General features: G+C 38.6%; 1 protein-coding gene across 5 annotated transcripts in view; it reads left to right on the forward strand.

The window, feature by feature from the left end:
* The window catches only part of MBP (myelin basic protein), a 107596-nt gene that overhangs the window by 83206 nt on the left and 5505 nt on the right, over positions 1 to 18885 (forward strand). For 3 of the 5 annotated variants that reach the window (XM_088172374.1, XM_088172366.1, XM_088172379.1), the window contains exons 4-8: positions 5703 to 6133; positions 9423 to 9446; positions 15806 to 15829; positions 17818 to 17925; positions 18400 to 18435. In XM_088172374.1, coding sequence (XP_088028500.1) covers positions 5703 to 6133; positions 9423 to 9446; positions 15806 to 15829; positions 17818 to 17925; positions 18400 to 18435 — 623 coding nt within the window. The remainder of the gene's footprint in view (positions 1 to 5702; positions 6134 to 9422; positions 9447 to 15805; positions 15830 to 17817; positions 17926 to 18399; positions 18436 to 18885) is intronic. The other 2 variants (XM_014875158.2, XM_014875159.2) reach the window with 2 other exon arrangements.

An 18885-nucleotide genomic window follows, 5' to 3' on the forward strand; every position in this document is an offset into this window, starting at 1 on the left:
AGCTATTTTTCAGCAGGAGAGGACCAGGGAGGGCTTGGAGAAATGGTGTCTTTCATGAGTCTGAAAGAAACTGTGCAAGACTTGGGTATTAGCAAAGGTCTAGCAATTCATAGATCCTATTTGACCTATTAATTTTCAGTCTGGTATCAGCTCTTAGGGGCCATAAGGCTTTCTGCAAAAAACAGCTAAAAACTGGCATTCCATGAGGTATCAGGGATTCTAGAAAAGCCGCATTTGTCAGGCATTTCTTGTAAAATGTTAAGTGGAAGTTACATTCACCCAGCCACAACAATGTACTCTAAATGTCTAAACCTATGTTGTGCCTTTACCAGCAGCAGTGCAATAACTTTCAGCAGGCTCAGCCACTGATCCTTATTGACCCAAAATGTACTACAAAACTAAACTTGGTCTTTTAAAAAATTTTGTTCAATAGAAGTAAATACTGGACCAGGTGAAGTTTTTCACTTTGTACTGTTTTTTTAGTACTAAGTTTTATTGGAAGGAAAATTATGTCACAGCAGACCCCTTATTCACTGCTTCAGCAGATCTGTGTAGAAATGTGCTTGACTTATCAGTGGAATGGAAACAGCCTCACAACTATTTTATTCTAGTCTGGTAAGAGCTTTATGTGCTATAAAATGTCTAATGAAAGAAGTGAGGGAGGGAAGTCAAAGGAGTGCATGTTATGCTTAGCAGGTGGCTTCTTGTTTTAGTGGTGGTTTAGTCTGCAGCTTGGTTAGCCCATAGAAAAAGCCAAATTTCTTGTGCAGAAAAATATCACTCCTTCAGTTATGCTGAAACTATTGAAAAAACTTGCCTTTGGGTGGATTTTTTCTTCCTGAAAGTTATAAGCTTTGTCAAGAAGGGAGGAGAGCAAGCTGTAATGGAAGTGATCTCTTGGCTAAGTGCAGTAGGAGTGTTAAACTCATGTGAATCTGTATCTTGAGACACATGGGCTGTTCTCCCTGTATTCACTCTTCTAGAAAATGGGGAGAATGTTTGTGGAAAGGCTAAATGCACCAGCACATTCGTTCTGGTTGTGTTCAGAGCTATGACCAAGTGTTTGTTTCACAATTATACTGCATGCCATTCATTTCAAACAGAAATATTTGTCCAAAATTGATTCCCAACTGTTTGACAAGCATCAGACAAACCCAGTAATTAGGTCTGTGAATTGAAATGTCTGATGGCATATTGCCTTCTAACCATATTAGAGAAGTTAGGCTAAGAGCCATTTTTTTGTCTTAGCATAATGAGGATGAATCAAGCTTTTGCAGTTTAGATTTAACAATGCAGACAGAATTCTTTCCTCTGTCTCCCCAAATACTTCTGTAGTGAAGCCTAATGGCTGTGGACACGCTCTTCTACTGTGGGCTGTGCTGCACTAAAATTCCAGACCAGGAGCTGGATTGCTGTGAAATTGTCTCAGCACAGAGTTGGAACCCAGATATCCTCAGCTGCAGCATGTATGTAGTAATGAGGGATGTGTTTTCTCTGGCCTTTTATTCTTTCAAGTGCCTGATATTACCACAAGTGTTATTAGAAGCCACATGTTCCAAAACAGTGGTCCCAGCCTGTTAAATTATGCAAGGCAACCTATTACTAATACATTTGCCTTATTGCTATAGCTTGTCAGAGATCTTGAAATCTGAGCTGTGACAAAGTTGATTAATTTCTAGGTGTTACCTTTTGTTGTTCAAGTGACTAAACATGATGAATCAATACAAAAAGTGAGATGTTTTAGCCAATATTTTATTGTCAGCATTTCAGCAAACATACTGAAATAAACTTAACTCAGAATTGAGGACTATACTGCATTGTATTTCACTATCCAGTTGACATTTATAGAAAAGAGAGGACCTAAAAAGTAGAAAAGGGCAAATACAGATTATATTTCATTTACTGAAAAACAGTGATTTATATAAATGACTTAAACTAAAATGAGAAGTTGATTTAAAAGTTCAGTAATTTCCATCTTCATACCCTGGGAAAAGAAGGCTGAGAAGGTAAGTGAATATAATCAATCAGAGCAGCCTGTAGTTATGATAAAGTGTATCAAATATTCAGTGTTACAAAGTTGGTTAATGTACTTTCTGGTATTTTAAACAAGTAAATAATACTTAGTTCTTAAGTTTTGATATAAATATTTAAGCTGTTGTCATGTATAATCAATATTTTCAATATGCTGTAACTGTTGATCTAAGCCCGTCTTGAGAACCCAAAGTAAGGTAATGTACTTCAGCTTTTATCAGCTCCATCTTCCTCATTTGTTTTACAACATTTGTAGAGCGAGCAGCAGTAGGAATGTGAGAGGAATTGCAAGTATCTGCAAGAAAGCAGGACTGGAGAGGAGTAGGAGGAGATGAAAAACTTGGAATATTTTTTAAAACTCTTAGCTTAACAACGTCTTTCCAGGCTGTCCTCTGTATGGACACAGGCAGACTGCTGTGCACACAGGGAGGGACTGTCACAGAGCAGCCCTTCCAAGGGCTGAGGAGGATACCCATGAGCAGGACATTTGTATCTGAGGTCTCTCGATTGGAAGTTGTCCTTTGCATGGAGCAGATTTCCGTGGTTGTTGAGAGGAGCTGTTGTTCGAAGCACTGGGCAGAGAAGTCCCAGCCAATTAGCAACTTAGGGAAAAGAGCTATTTTGATTCTCAAGAAATGGGATAAACTATCAATGTCTAATCAAGCACCAGGGCCACAGTAGTTTTGAAAATACTTAAATGGGACCTAATTCCTATTAAGGAGAATGAAGGATTGGATTTATTATTGTCTCATGGAAAGCACCTTTGGACTTAACCCTTTGGTTTCATTAACAGACAGCTAGGATTTTTTTGTCCATCTATATTCCTCATTTTGGAAGTCACTGTGTGTACAGGGAACAAATGGCCCTATTCACTGTGACCAACATGCCCAGGGAACATTGTGCCAGCAGCAGGCTCAGAGCACTGTGTGAGGGGAAGCCTTTGGAGAGGTGTCACTGCCTTTGGGACTGGTCCTTGGCCACACCTGGAGTGCTTCATCCCTGCTTGGAGTCTGGTTCCCTCCTGCTGTCTTTGGGCCAATGTGAGGAGGTGCTTTTCTTGTGCTCTCATTTGTGCAGCTCTCAAGGACTACATTCACTTACATATAAATAGAAAACACTTCCATAGCCTTCTAGTTAATGCCCAAGGGCAATGCATCCTGCTGTACTTCAATTTACAAGGATTAGCAAAAAGGTGCCTAAGATCTCTTCCTCCCTGAGCAACTTTCTGTTTTGTACAAGTGGTATGGTACAGGTCATGTGCTCTATTTTAAGAAAGAGTTTCATCTTCCAAAGAAAAATAGCTTAAAAACTAGTTAGCTATACACAGTATTTACAATAGATTTTAATAAAAGTCTAAGTATTTGTTTTTAAATGAACAAATAAGCACACATTTATATAGTCCATTAATTCTGGATGTCCTTAGGACATTATTAAAGTGATCTGTCTCTCCAAATGCACTGGAAGACTTTGATTATTTAGCAGCAGTATTAACAGTATCTCTCTAACGTGTTTTTATGTATTAGAGAAGACATAAGCATGAAGAAAATTTAGAGGCAAACTTAAAAAGTGTGCTTTCACTGCTGAAATAAAGCCTCCAGAAAGATTTATACTTTATAGCTCACTGCGTATGCACTGGGAGAAGCTACTTTTGTGGCACAAATACTCTTCTTTGTTGCTTACCAATACCCGTATTCAGTGGCACAATGAACAACTGTTGTAAAAAATATTAGTATGCAGATGCTCTGGTGTTTTGTTAATGCATTTAATTAAATACAATAACTCTTTTGTTTGAGTTTCTTCTTCTGTCCTTGAATGGATTTGTATTATGGTATAGAACCTAGGCTTATAGTTGCTGTTTAAAATGTTCTGCTGTTTCAGAATGTGTCACACATCCAAGTTAGTTACTTTTCTTTTGTTATATTAAGAAAATAATTTGAGTATGTTATTAGTTTCTTTTAAGTTTCAGAGCATCTTTTCAGGAAAACACAAATTCTAAAGTTGCCAGCAAATATTCTCACCACTCACTCATGAGGTCTTCAGTGACAGTTAGGCACTGGTTAAATAATTGTATTCCTGAGAGACTTTCAGATGTTTTAACCTAATAAATTTTTCTTGAAGTTCCCCACAATTTTCTAGCTAGTTTTCACAAAAGAAATCAAAAAATTGCACAGCAAGACTGCACTTTATGTTTCTATATGAAAAACTGTAGCAGGCTGATTACACCCAATTGTAACCTACACACATGTTTTGCAGAAGCCATCATTACTGTCTTGTGTTGTTATCCATACAATTATTTCAGAATTATTCTCAGCCTGGGAAAAGGTTTCTTTAGTGCCCTGTGGGTGGGTGAAACCATACGAAATGACTGTATCAAGTCTAAAATTGCCCTGCTGAATCAGCAAAGTACTTGAGCCCAGAGTACTTTAAAAACAAAGCAGTATTTGCCAGATCCTATGCCTCCCATGGCAGCAAAGACAAAATCAAATGAGGATATAAAAAGGTAATTAGGAGACCCTAAAGGCAACACATGACTAACTTATTTCTGAATTTCTGAGCTCCACTAATTCCAAAAGACATTTCTGACAGAGTGTGTGGGAGGTGTCTGTGCTGAAGGTTGCTTCTCAGGCAATGACCTACTAGTACTCATTTGGTGTTCCTTGGAGATAAGTCATATTCTTCAGTGGGTGCAGTTTCCTTTAGAACAGTAGGAGTCATGGCATAGACCATAAAAACCTCCATAAATCTTTTTGTCACCAATAGAAGGAGCTACTGCAGGAGAAGGAAGGGCTAAGTGTGCTGCAGCTGGTGCTTCTCAGATGCTTTTATGGGTGCATCAGAGCACAACTGTGGAGAAGGCAGCAGGCATTTCACTTACCACAGGGGTCTGTCTTGGTTCCTTTCTTGGCTAAAATAAAAAGCTTGCCAGTTGCTGGTAATTCTTTTTGTCACTTCTCACAAGCACTAAATGTAAATCGGACAGTTTTGCTTTAGGCCTTCAGCATCAGTTCTAGAACACTGTACCAGGATCATCATGGGCAAAAACTGTCATGAGAAGCTAAGCAGAAATTGCAGTTTAGTGCTCTTTTTTTTGAAATGAGGACAATTTCAATAGTGGGGCAAAAATCCCCTTCCTCTCATTGTGCATGTTTGATCCATATTGAAGTTACAGCGAGGAATTCCAAATGAGGCCATGAGCTCTGACATTGTGCAGAGGGAACGTGCACTTGTGAAGGCACAGATCTGCAATGTCACTGTAATTATTTAATTTTTTCTGTTTTGGAGAAAGATGGCATAATGGGAGTTGCAGTCCTCAAGGGAAAGTCCAGGAATTCTGATTACTCACCGAAAGCCTCCTCATCCACAAGCCTTCCATGTAAATAAAGTTCGTTTCAGTTATGCTTCGAGTAATCTATCGATTATGTGTTTAAAAAAAACAAACACCAAAAAATCACCTATAACTACTGCAAAATTGTGTGAGAACATCATTCTGGTTTCAGTTCCAAGATAACTTAATGTTCTTTAAGGCTGGAAGAGAACATAGTTTCATTCCAACTGCACATATTACGGGTTTTTTATGAAATGAGCATCTCAAGGCACGGGAAAGAAAGCACCATTGTTCCAGGGCTGTTTTTCACAGGCCTGTATTCATATCTCATCCTTGTTGTTTGCAGGAGAGGCAGATGTGAACCAGAACAATGGGACGTCCACGAAGAGCCCAGCGGTGACAGACCCCAAAGGCACAGCGGACCCGAAGAATGCCTGGCCCGAGGCCAGCCCAGCTGACAGGACTGGTCGCCCCCACTTGATCCGCCTCTTTTCCCGAGATGCCCCAGGAAGAGAAGACAACACCTTCAAAGACCGGCCCTCGGAGTCAGACGAGCTACAGACCATCCAAGAGGACAGTGCAGCAGCTTCAGAGAATTCGGATTTGATGGCTTCACAAAAACGCTCCTCTTTCCGGCACGGATCAAAACTGGCATCTGCGAGCACTATAGACCATGCCAGACATGGATCCCCACGGCACAGAGACTCGGGGCTACTTGACTCGCTGGGCAGATTCTTTGGAGGTGAAAGACACGTTCCCCGGCGGGGCTCGGGCAAGGTGAGCTCTGAGGAGTAGAGAACTGCAAGGCTACAGCAGAATACAGTACAATTAAAGAGGAAGGGTGGGTCTGAAAGAAAGGTCTCACTGCTATAAGGCAAGAGTTGACCTAGCCAGCGGGATGGTACTTGTAATATAATGCCTGGCTTTAAACTGAAAACAGCAACAACAACAAAACAAAACAAACAAACAAAAAAAGCAAATATCTGGGAAACAAGAGGAGCTGCTCTGGGCAGTAACAAGGAGTATTAGAAACCGGGGGCTCTAGAAACATTACTGGGAGGAATTTTTATGAGCATTTAACGTGGTGTGTTGTATGCATTTCTATGCTGTGCCATTTAGAGAAACTTCAGTCTGCTTTTGTGTGTTGTTCTTAAATATTTGCAAAAGGGAGCTGGACGAGAGCACTAAATACAAGGCAATCTCTACATCTCTTGGCGCTAAGTGAAAGAAAAACTTGGAAATAGATGTTAGAAAAGGAATTGTGGCCAAATTCCCAGCCTGCTTGAGCAAGAGTATGTTTAAGGTCAGTTGACAGCATTGCCAGGGAGATGACTTGACAGATACTATTCTGAATCCCAGGTGTACAAAATAATCGAGCTGCTATATTCTGACAGGAAGTTGAGATTTATTCCAAGCATTTCGTATTAGAAATTGTATAACAAGTTATTTCTACACTATGAATTCAAAAACAAGGCATTGAGGAAAGGCTGTTAATTAAATTCTTCCCTTCTCCAGGACACCTGCCTCCTCTGATAAATTATGCAGCTGGCATATTAGTTCACTGTTATTCAAGTGGCAAAGTTTAAGATGTTTTCTCTGTATCTTTTGCTGTGTAAATGATAAGTGGAATCTTGTGTTTGTGTGTCCACACACTGCATAAGCATCCGAATGGAACTGCTGTAGGGCTGTAAAACCTTTCTTGTACCTGAATTTGTTGTAGTTGCTCAAGTTGTGTGTTGCAAAAAGCAGTGTTTGTAGTTGCTGGCTGGACCCAAATTTTTGAAAATCCTTTGACAACCTCTGAGGTCTGTTCAGTGTTCCAGCCTGTGATCTCTGCTGCACTGGGAAAGGACACAAACTGCCCTGTGGTGTAAAACTGAACTGTGGTGGTCCCACAGCTGTGGCTGGCAGTGTCCTTCACAGCTCCACACCTGGAAGCACAATGTATAATAGCCCTTTAGAGACCACTGGACAAAAGATACTCTAGAAACCTTAAAACCAGAAGCTCCTCACACTTGGTGGGCAGTACTAAGCAAGTACTAAGCAAGCTGGGTGTGTTTTGTTCTTCTTATTTCTCACCTTTACCAATTGGGGCCTGTAATGCTATTGACAAAGACTTAGCAGCCAGGCATTTTTTTCTGTAGAAATGTTGCTGTGTGTAATGTTGCTGTGTGTAATGTTCATAAATGCCACAAGCAGTTGCTGTGAGCATGAAGAAAACCTTCTTTCTTACTGTTACTGCACATAACAGAGACTGTTCCCAGCTGCTATTTTCTGGAACCTGGTTGGCCAGCTCAACTCTTGCTGTTTTGTTCATGTACTGTGTTATTTGATGAAAAATAGTGTATGAAATGTTCTTTGTACACCACGGAGACAATACCAAAAAGTTAGATTCTGCATACAGAATACACAGAGGTGTGTGCATTCCTGCTTGGCAATAAATCAAACCAATTAACTCAGTTTTTAGGAGTAATGAACTAAAAAATGTCTGCAAGATGTACAAATTCTGTATTTTATTCTCTGGTGTGAACATGATTGCAATGATTCTCTATAGATTTTGATGTAATTATGTACGAGAGGACAGGAGATCATCTCTTTTATCTCTGCTGTAAAATGCTATTTTGAAGAACTTAAATGTCTGCAAAACAGAAAAGAATTATGGACAATTCTGACTTTCTTTACCTAGCAGAAGTAGTCGTTTGGGATTATTTCCCCTTAAGAATGACTACTCATAGGGAGTCCTGATTTGCAGATCTGAGCTGGAAGCACAGAGAAGTTGAATAATTTTGGCAAAAGTCAGTCACTTTAGGACTTCCAGTGCCAAAGCATCTCTAGTACTCTTCCACACAACAATAATACTGATGTACGTCCTAGGAAACATTCCTAGGGAGCTCTCTTGTGGGAAGGCTTCAGTGCAGAAAGTATTGAGCAAGTGGCGCAGACAGTCATTTCAACTCTTATTTATTTAGCCTCTGAAACAATACCTTTTGGCTTCTTGTATCAAGAAAGGCTTGTGGTGTCATTTATTTATACAAGTGTAGACAGAGGAAATCTAGATGGCTCATTTGTGCTTAAACCCTAAATAGTTTTTGCTGATTGTAGAATTTTGTAGAGGATCATAGATAGATGATGAAGGTGTTCATGGACCAGCTGAAATAGAATGAAGTCCCTTGGCAATTTTCCAGACTCCACTAAGTAAACAGGTCTTTGGAAAATAAGAAACTACTAAAAGCACCTTAAAGGATGAATTTCAAAGGCTTGAAAAGTTCCTAGAGCTGCACTGTTTATTTGCTTGCACTTTTTTATTTATTTTGAAGCATTTCAAAGCAATTCTGCAGCTGCCTTTCTTGCAGTCTTCCTTTTTCAGCCAGCCCATGCCTCAGTGGGAGCATCTCAACTACCCACACCAGCAAGCACTGGAATGCAAAGACAACACTTGCTCTTTGTACAGATTTAGGGGCTGACATTCAAGCAAAACACATTACAAATTCTTTGTGGAGGCATTTTCTTCTTTCATCCACAGCTAAGAAATACATTAATGAATAATATTCACTATTGTGTCCAGAAAGGTGGGGTAGGAACAATGCTGGGACTGTTTCATGGCCTCCTTTTCTCATGTGGAGCAGGTTCTTCCTTGCCCTGCAATTCTGAAGTTAAATTTAAGAGTGCAGGGGAGTTCCATGGGAGGTGTTAAAAATAGAAATACTGGAATGTACAGAAATACTCCTTTTCCTCCAAGGGAGAGCAAGTGCATTTGCCATTTTTCCCCCAGTCCCACTGAGATTTTGGATAGCTGAAATTCAATCAAAACCAGCTTGAATTTTGTACTTTTAAGAAAAACTTTTAAGGTAGAATATTTGAACTAAAACTGTTGTTGTGCCCAGCTCAAATTTAATCGTATTAAAACAGAATTTAAAATGGTGACAAAAAGAAACTGTGGTGCAGACATTTTAAATAGCATGCAAGAAAGAGTAGCATAATGATAAATTATTTCCTTTCTAATCTTTACAGAATATTTGTCTAAGCAAGTTTGTTAAAACAATCAAATGTTCTTTGTGCCTCCTAGATTCTGAGCCTGTATTCAACTTCAGTATGTACTGACTGCCATTTTGTTCCTTTGATGCAGTTGTTTATGCTTTTGTAATTCTTTTGTTTATGATTTTTTTTTCCTACTAAAGTTTAGATTGTGAAACAAGAACTTTTCTGTCCCGGATTAACATTTTGCATTAACGTACTAAACTTTAAACTACACTTGTGACACAGATGAAACAAACCAAAATATGTGACAGTAAACAATAGGTGAGGCAAGTCTTAGTGGAAGATTAAATCAATTTGTCTTTTACATTTTGCTTCGGTTTTGTATGCAATCTTGTAAGAACCTCCTGTTGCCTGAATGAAGCCCTGCTCCTGTATTTCCTTCCCAATTTCTTTGTGTTCGGGTGCAGGAACCAGGGAAGGTAGCGATGGGCTTCCCATGCTACAGACAGGTACGAGGCAGGAGCAGCACGGGGCTGAAGTTCCTCTCAGCCTGAGCACAACCAGGGGCTGGGATCAGCATTTCCGAATCTGCATTTCCAAACCCGCTCCTGAGCTAAGCAGCTGCTAGAGTGGGGATCTACAAAAATGGTTAGGTTAAAAGTTTAGGAAGTGCAGTTTTAAATAATGTCGTCGAGGGATAAATTAATCAGAATCTTTTTTTCTTTTTTTTTGCACCTGAACTCTATTCACATTTCCTGTGGAAGCTTTAATGTATACTACAGCACCATGAAGAATTTGAAAAGTAGTTAAATCAGTGCTAGTCTGAGTAGTATGTGATGTGATTTAAGTAATTACTTACTATGATTTTAATTTCCAAGTCTTAGTTTTCAGGGAGTGGTATTGCTTGTGTACACTGTTTTGTAAAACCTGCTGTGCAAGCAGTATGCTTGTAAAATATTTTTATAGAGTTTATGGTGGTTGTAACAATAATTTTGTTTTAATCTTTTGCTTTTCATGTGCTTTATGTATTCATTAAACTGTTTACATCACAAAAACCAGTGTACTAATGATTTAATTTGTTTTAAATGCTTTAATCCATTAACAGAAGTTGCAACAAACTACTACTTGTATGTGACAGGTTTTTAGTTCACTAAGAGGCTCCCTGTCCTTCTGCAAAATTCAGTTAGAACAGTGCATTGGACAGAAAGGAATAGAGAGATTTCCTTCTGGAAGGAAAGGGTAGGCTTTGAATAACCAAAGCTCCTGAATCTGATGTTCTCAATGATAATGGGAACTGAATCTGGCCTCTCGTTTGTAGCAGGTATTAATGAATGATGAATACCTAAAAATGAATTAATGTAACAGATCTGCCAGTCTGAAGTTCATTTAGCTTATCCAGTGGTAAAACCTCAGAGTACTTTAGATCTGCCTGGTTTAAAAAATATCACCTGTACAAAACAAGGGAATACCAACTGGTGAGTACACACACCACGTGAGAAGTCAAAGGCATGGGAGCCAACATTATGTGGCATTGATTTTGAGGTATTCATTTAACACATGTATGACCATAAGCATGTTATTTGTGCCTAATAATTAACACATTGTTTAATGCACTGGAACTTGCATTTTCAAGGAAATTGCTGCTTGAAGTAATTATTACAAGCTGCTAGAGGAATTTGGGCATTGGACTAGGTTAAATGCTCTTTAAATGGTACTTTGAAGTGCAAGCACTAAATTTTTGTGAAGTATTAATGATGCTTTGTGTTCACCTGACATCAGCTGCATGGTAAGATTTGTTCAGAAATGGGACAAAGTATTTGGGGCTTGCTGATTTGTATTACAAGTTAAAGAGGAGATCATGACTGGGGAGAATGCGTGTATGCTTCACTGCTTTTACTGTTTTTTTATATGGTCTTGTGCCTATTGCATTCCAAAATGTATTAGTAACAGGTTCAGGCTAAAGTACAAATTAATCATCTGACACATTTGAAGAATCTCTGTTTCTAATCACTCCACAGCAAAAGGTTTCCCCCTTTCATTAAATTCTAACAGTATCTTTCAGTTCAGTCTTTGCTTGACTAACAGGATCTTTCAGTTCAGTTGTCTTTGCTTGACTGTTTCTAGAGTCTTCTATTCACTAATATGATATAATAATAACAGTAGTATGTGTAATTTGCATGCAGAGGAGCATGTTGAGTTCTACAGAAGAGCTCCAAGAGTTCTTCTGAGCACACTTGGTGAAGTTCAAAGCTTGTGGTGCCCTTTGCCTGGGCCTGAGACTGATGGCAGAGCTGCTGGAGGGGCAGTGATGGGAGGGGCAGTGATGGCAGCTTTGGGATCTTTTGGTGGGAACTGGCCTCGGCTGCTCTAAGCCATTCCTCTTGTTCACCTGCATGGCCCCACAACCCAGCTGAGAGAGAAAGGTCTGGATTTCATTTTAAAACCGTGTATCAGAGGGAGGTGTTTGTTTAAAGTGCGAGGGCCAGGGAGGGACCCCAAAATGTACACACAGGTGGTCAAACAGGGCTATTAAAAATTTAGCACAAGGATTTTCTATTCCTGAGAACAATTTAATCTGTTAACTTCTCTGCAGATGAACCTGTTTGATAAGAAATTGCTTTATACTAAAATCTGATATATTGTTTTTTTCTATCACATTCCTTACAATTGAAGAACTACATTATCCTTAGCACTTTCCATCCTAAAATGCCAAAATAAATGACTGTACTTTAGCTGTTTTCAGATTACACAATGGTAAATGCTGCCAGATAGAAGATCAGAGCAAAAGTTACTACTTTTTTTCCCCTGACCTAGTTTTATACCTCTGTCATCACACAGCATTAGTGGCAATGGCTAGCTTCCACCTTTTGTACTGATGGAAAATATCTCACCATGTTCCTGAAATGGTCTCCAGTTAGACATGTTCAATTACACATTACACTCCAAAGTTACTTGTTTTCATTTCTGAGCTGCACAAGAAATTGTTCACTGCTATTTTCAGGTGATTTTACTGAATTTTTTACAAATAAATTTAAAACTGTTGGTAAAACACAATTACTGCTGCAGACCCAAGATGAGCCTTAGCTCTCTTTCCCCTTTTGCTTATGATGCATCTGCTTCTCCATTTCTGATACACCATACAATTAATGTGCCTTGGAATCTGTACAAGCCTCAGGTATGGAGTGCTCCATATTCCCCACTTTATACTAACAATATTACTGAAAACTTTGCCATGATACTTCTTTCATAGAAATATACTATTAACCATGCCATGTCTAAATATTTCACAATAGTAACCTCTCCTTGCTATTACACTCTCTCTACAAGTTATGCTAAGACAAGCAATAGTGCTTTTAACAACCTGTCATTTGCTTACCTATTAAAGGCAGAAAAAAAGTAGCATTGGGTCAATCCTTCAAAGATGAGAACTGATCAAATATTTTGTGGGTGAGTCGGTGGGTGAATGCATACAATCTGAGATTTCCAGAAATCAAGGTTGTAGTAACAATTTCTTGCCAGCAGCTGTAAAGTGATAGTGTACACCTGGTATTTATAGCTTTGTTTTTCAAATAATTCCCATATTACCTTCATGACTACATGAAAATACTAGGGAACAGGACATGTAAAAATTGTATACATTTCTGCTTTCTTAGCAAATGGCCATACCCACAATGTTACATTATTTTGCTGTAGAAGCACCAACAAATAGATGCATCTCCACCAAATACACGGGTGATCAGCAGAAACTGATCATAGTGAATAACAGTGCAGGATGCCTTCCATGTCTTACTCATGTACAGTAAAGTCCTTAAGGCTGTGAAGTTTGATGACAGCAGAAGCTACTTGGAGAATGCCTACTAGCCAAAGTCTTTTTTTTTTTTTTTTTTTCTGGAGTGATTATTATCAAACAAAATCCAAAACTAAACCAGTCAAGAAAACCCCCACCCAAACCATGGATCATTTCAACAAAGTTTAATCTATGTAATTGATACCAACTTGATAAAGTAACAGAACAATACTGAGTGTGCATCAAAGACTATGTCACCAAGCAGATAAAAAAAACTTCTATCATGAAGAATATTTGAATAAAATTATTCATGCTAGGCAGAAAAAATGCTTCAAAAAAGCAAGTCAGAGCACTGGGTTTTCCTCTGAAACCATTTATCAAGTGTCACAACAATGGAATAACTGGACACAGGAAAAAACCTAGACAGTATGGTGGCACTGGTCTCTCATTTGAGTCCCATCATAAACCAGAACTCTTCTGAAAAACTGCCCCATTCTTCTTTTCTCCTCAGCCATTCTTTTACCTGCTAATTTATGAACATTAATCATCAAGGCACTAAGGGGTAATAAGGTTATGGAGAAATGTGGTTCTGGATTATTGATTGGCATCGCTCTTGATCAGGGAGTGTTCTCCATTGTTTCCTTCTTCTTCCTTCTGTTTCTTACTTTTCAGTCATCTCTCGTCTTTACTGCCATGTTTCCTGTTGTTCTGCTAAGAATTCTTCCTCTGTTTGTTCATTGCCTATTTGTAGACAAAGATTGATCTCAGCACAACTCTGAAAGGCAGAATCTCCTGCCTTCTACATCCCTCTTCCTGCCAATTCTCCTCTATACCTTTGAGCGAGTAATTTAATTTCTGTCTTAACTTCCACATTAGTAAAAATTAACATTACAAGGATGTGCGGTTCATCCTTCCTAAAGTGATTTAAAAGGCCTGCTGAATTAGACAATTAACTATAATGCCATTGCCAGCATTCCCAATGCTTTTGGTAACAGATCAAGTCGTGAACAGCCTGGAACAAACACTGCCACCAAGAGCCAGCTGGTACCTGGGTTGTACGTGAACAAAGATGGAACCAACACCACCAGTACAACACAGCTCTGATTCAGCAGCACATGCTCACAGAAGTTACACTGCTCCTAGAATAAGCATGGAAAATCACATCCCACGTGGGCTGTGTATTCTGCCTGGTGAGAGCCGGAGTAGCAGCACTGGAAGGTTCTGACGAAGTGTCAGTCATGCCCAGGAACACAAAGCCCCATGGACAAAGCCCCTCCACATCCCAAGATGAAGCAATTTCTGTATTCAAGTGCCTGTCAGGTTTCTCCTTAAAGTATATCATAGATTTCCATGTTTTTAAAAGAAGAAAAAAACCCACATATATATTTGCAGAAAGGATGCATCTCAATTCCTGTTTGGCATACATATTTAGAAACCATACTGACTACCTAAGTTTGAACCTGTACAGGAATTTCATTAAAGTTTGGATTTTCAGAGTCCATTTCAAGGACTAAAACAAAAGCACCTGAGTGGTTTACCAATTGCCTGTTGAACTTTCAGCTTTTTCTTCCCACAAAACAGCACAGTGTTCATCACATAATGCTTAAAGGGTAATTTTAGTCTACCAGTACAGTTCCAGATGTCTTAATGGGGGTAGTTATTATGGACATTATAGCATTATGGACAACCTACAGGTTATGGAACAGATTGGTTTTCTAAGTCAATCTAAATGCAATTTTCATGTCTATGTGAATTTGAAATGTGTGGATTTTGTATTTTATCTTTTAAATTCATGCACAGCAACTCATTAGGTATCTTGTGAAGAAAAACCATTGGAAACCATGAAAACCCATTGAACCCATGAAAAAGCACTTTGCTTTCCAGCATTACCTGGTTTGACTGCATTTCAAATCAGCTATTTCCATATTTCATATGCATGGATTTTGTCAGCAGAGAAACAACAACATGGGATGTATTTTAGATTTTTGTCTCACATCCTAAAGTAGGCAACAAAAGCACTCAATAGTGGTACCGAAAGGAACTGTAAAAAGCTGTAAATCCAAGTACTCCAAAAGTATCTTAATACTGTTATTGCCACAAATGCATATGACAGACTGATGAGGACTTAGAGCAATTTACATGCATATGGAATCTTCAGCTATAAGCAATCCTATTGTGGAGGATGAGAGATTATAATATGCATTTAAAAGACCTCCCCAACGCATCTGAGTTGCAAGATCTCACATATCCCAGTTATAGCAAGCGAAGTCAGGGATGGATTTCTTGGGATTTCAAGACTGGGAAAAAAAAAAGCCTGTAACTTCTTAACTGTAGTTTTTATCCATTTTATACCCAGGGCCAGTTGTTGTCCAACATTGAAAAACATGCATACCTTTGGGTATCTTCAGGTCAATTGGAAATGTAATAACCTTGCACTAAACCCCAAATGGAGCCCATATTGTTAGAGACATGGCAATTTTAATTTTTTTTTATTAACAGCTCTTACAAGATACTAATACAGGTTGTGCCAGTAAATGTGATTAGTCTGATGTGAAAGTACACGGCTAACACAAGGAATGCAATTCCAATGTATAGCTAATGTTGAGACTTAATATACCTGCATGTTTTCTTTGCACTGCATTCACAGTTGCTCTCTCTCTTTTTTTTTTTTTTTTTTGTCTTAGTGGCCAACATACCACCATACCAAGGTAGGTGACACAGTAAAACAATGCTACTTTTCTGTGCATCACCAGTAAGAACCACAAAATGTTTAAAAAGAAATCACTCTCCTTACAGGATAACTGTGGATATTTTATGTATATTTTTAAGAATTCTTATTTAGGTTATTAATCCTTAAAACTATTGATTTCACAGTGAAGTTGCAGACTATGTTTTTTGTCATCAGATCTCCCAGTTACTGCTTAAATTTCCAGTACTGGCAAATCTTTTTTATTAAAATCATTCAGCTTTAGGGTTCTTTTTGGCTCTTTTGAATGTGCAGAGACTTGACTTAGTTGAGATCCTTAACTGAGGTCAAATATTTCATTAATGTTAACTGGGAACAGGAAAAGGTGAGTATTCTTCTGTTCAGTTACTGAAGAATTATTGTATGTTTAAACTTTCTTTAAGGGCACAAACAGAGGCACCTCCATTTTAAACTTCACCAATACCCAAAGGCTCTGAATTCATGCTCACACTTGGCCAAGTACATTTCAAAATACACAAATATGGAAGCCAAGGATGCCTTTTATTGGCAACGCTCTCAAGACTGAAATTCCTAACAACATTGCAGGAGGTGTGGGGAGAACTGCAGCCCCTGGGCAAAAGCGACCAGTAACACAAAGAAATAAGATGTAAATTCCATCCCTTCCCAAAACACAGTTACCCTTCTCTATTCCTATTAGGTTTTAACAAGAATATTATTTAAAGCTAAGCACCTAAAACATATTTAAAGGTAAATAATGATGATCTGAATGCATTAATGAAACACATGGTAACTGTTAAATGGAGTTCATTAAAAAAAGTGCACTTACATCACAGCATCTCAGTAGCTCATCAAAGCAGCATAAATCAGATTTATTTTCTCTTAATTTCAAATCCATTTGAATTTACCTTTTAACACCTATAGACATCACTTATTACATAAACATAAGCAGTCTCTGAAAGACACAACTGGAATTTGTTTTTTGTCCCTAGGAGTCCAAAAATTGAAAGAACAAACTAGAGGTGAAAAGTAATTTCAACTATGAATTGCAAGGAAACATGTAAATTACCTGTCAAAAAGAGTAATATCAAAGGTTCTGAAGACAGATTAAGTCTGCTGATGACAATATGAATGGAAAGCACTTTATTTTAAACACCAGGAAACTCACCCAGAACAGTAATTAAAAATTACTTCAGATTTGCTTCATACAAATTAAAATGGGAGACAGTCGAAGCCTGTGATGACATTTGGCACTGCAAGCAGAAGAAACTTTATATATACAGCACAAAACCTTTCCAATAAGCCAAGTTATTAGCACCTAATTGGTCAGAACGCCAAAAATCAAGAAACTCAACCTGATAAAAACCAGCCAAACTTCTCTGCATTGAGTATTTTTTTTCCAACGGAAATCAATGTCATAAACCACGTATCTGACTTCATTTGGACTATTGCTCAGGAAGCCCTACTGAAAATAGAAAGCCCTACTGAAATAGAAATTGTCAGCCTCACTTGATTCCCTCGTTCCAAAAAAAAACCATTGCTCTTGCAGCTCATGAGTGTTACAAAGTCTTTGGAAACTAAAAATGATAACACGATCTATTCCTGCTCTCCTCTGCAGAATGATCCATCAGTTTTAATTTTTTTTCCATTTTAGTTTATTTTCTAAAATCACACTCCATGATCCTACTGAAGAAAAATTTCCTACTTAAGGAAAATTACAAAGTTTCTGTTACCTTAACTTTCCAGTAAGAAGCTTAATTCCACACTGGGCTGTAACATTAAGAACACATGCATCCATATAAATGCACAACATATGTGCATATACATACTGTGTATCTGCCATTTCACAGCACCGACAACTGTAGGGGGCAATCTCTGTAGATTTCCAAGGCATATTCCTCCTGTCTTCACCTCTGAACATGATTCTTCATGCCATGGCTGGTAAGCTGTCCTTCCCAGCTGACTGGGCGACGTGCCTGTTCTGCTTTTCAGGACATACATGCAGCCAGGGTCAGCCACCACGTCGGGTCCATCCCCCCAAGGTCTCAGCATGGCCGGCCCATTGATGACAACCCTGTAGTCCACTTCTTCAAGAACATTGTAAGTCTCCCCTCTTCTTTTGCACCAAAATTAAATATTTTCTTTAGAATCCATCAGTAAACTAATACTCCCCAGTCATTACCCTTTATTTTGAGCCTCAAATTGTATTGTGCCTTTTGAGCTCATTAAGCTGTTCAAATACAAAAATATTTTTTATCTAGAAGACAAACAATACTGAAATGCTACCAAAAAAGTGTGTAAACATCCATTAGCATAGTCAAATGCTAACCATGTCAGTTATACAGCTTCACTATAGACAGGTTTTGTCCTTGTGTCTTTAACACTTGCAGTATTCAGGAATTATTACTGTTTCAAGACAGACATAAATCCAGTGTATTACAGGCAAGCCTAAAACAGCAGAGGAGCTTCTCAATACAATTATTGTTTTTAGCACATGGATAATGTGCAAAAGGCCTGATAATTTCTGACATTTATTTTGGCTTTGTTTGACAACTGTTTTGTGTTGGTTTTTAGGTCTCACCCCGTACACCTCCCCCAATGCAAGCAAAGGTAAGCAGTTTCAGGGACTCAAGGCGTTTACTGGCTAATTCACACTAATTCAACTGCAAGCCTGATTCACTGTCCCTAATGGCACTAAGTCAAATCTACAGGTATCACTGGGAACAATTTAAAGCAAGAGCCTAAGACACAGAAGCCATGGTTCTCTTCCTCATGCACTTCTTGACTTCATGCATGACTAACTGAAGCCAATTGCAGGGATTTTTATATTCAATTTATGGTGTGATCGCTTTTTGTAACGAACTAACAATAAGTAATTCTTTCAAACAAGCCTCACCAACCTGGAGCGGTCCTTCCGTTTACTCAACTCAGCTGGCTTTTGAAGTATGTAACGCTGAGAAACCATGGCTAGTGAAGTCAGTTCTAGTAATTACAATAAACAATTTTGCCTTGTTTTCTTCATGAAATGACTGTACAGACTGTTGTTCTCAACTCCTGCCT

The sequence above is a fragment of the Sturnus vulgaris genome, chromosome 1 (genome assembly GCF_052056855.1).
Source record: "Sturnus vulgaris isolate bStuVul1 chromosome 1, bStuVul1.hap1, whole genome shotgun sequence".
In the NCBI taxonomy this organism is placed as follows: Eukaryota; Metazoa; Chordata; class Aves; order Passeriformes; family Sturnidae; genus Sturnus; species Sturnus vulgaris.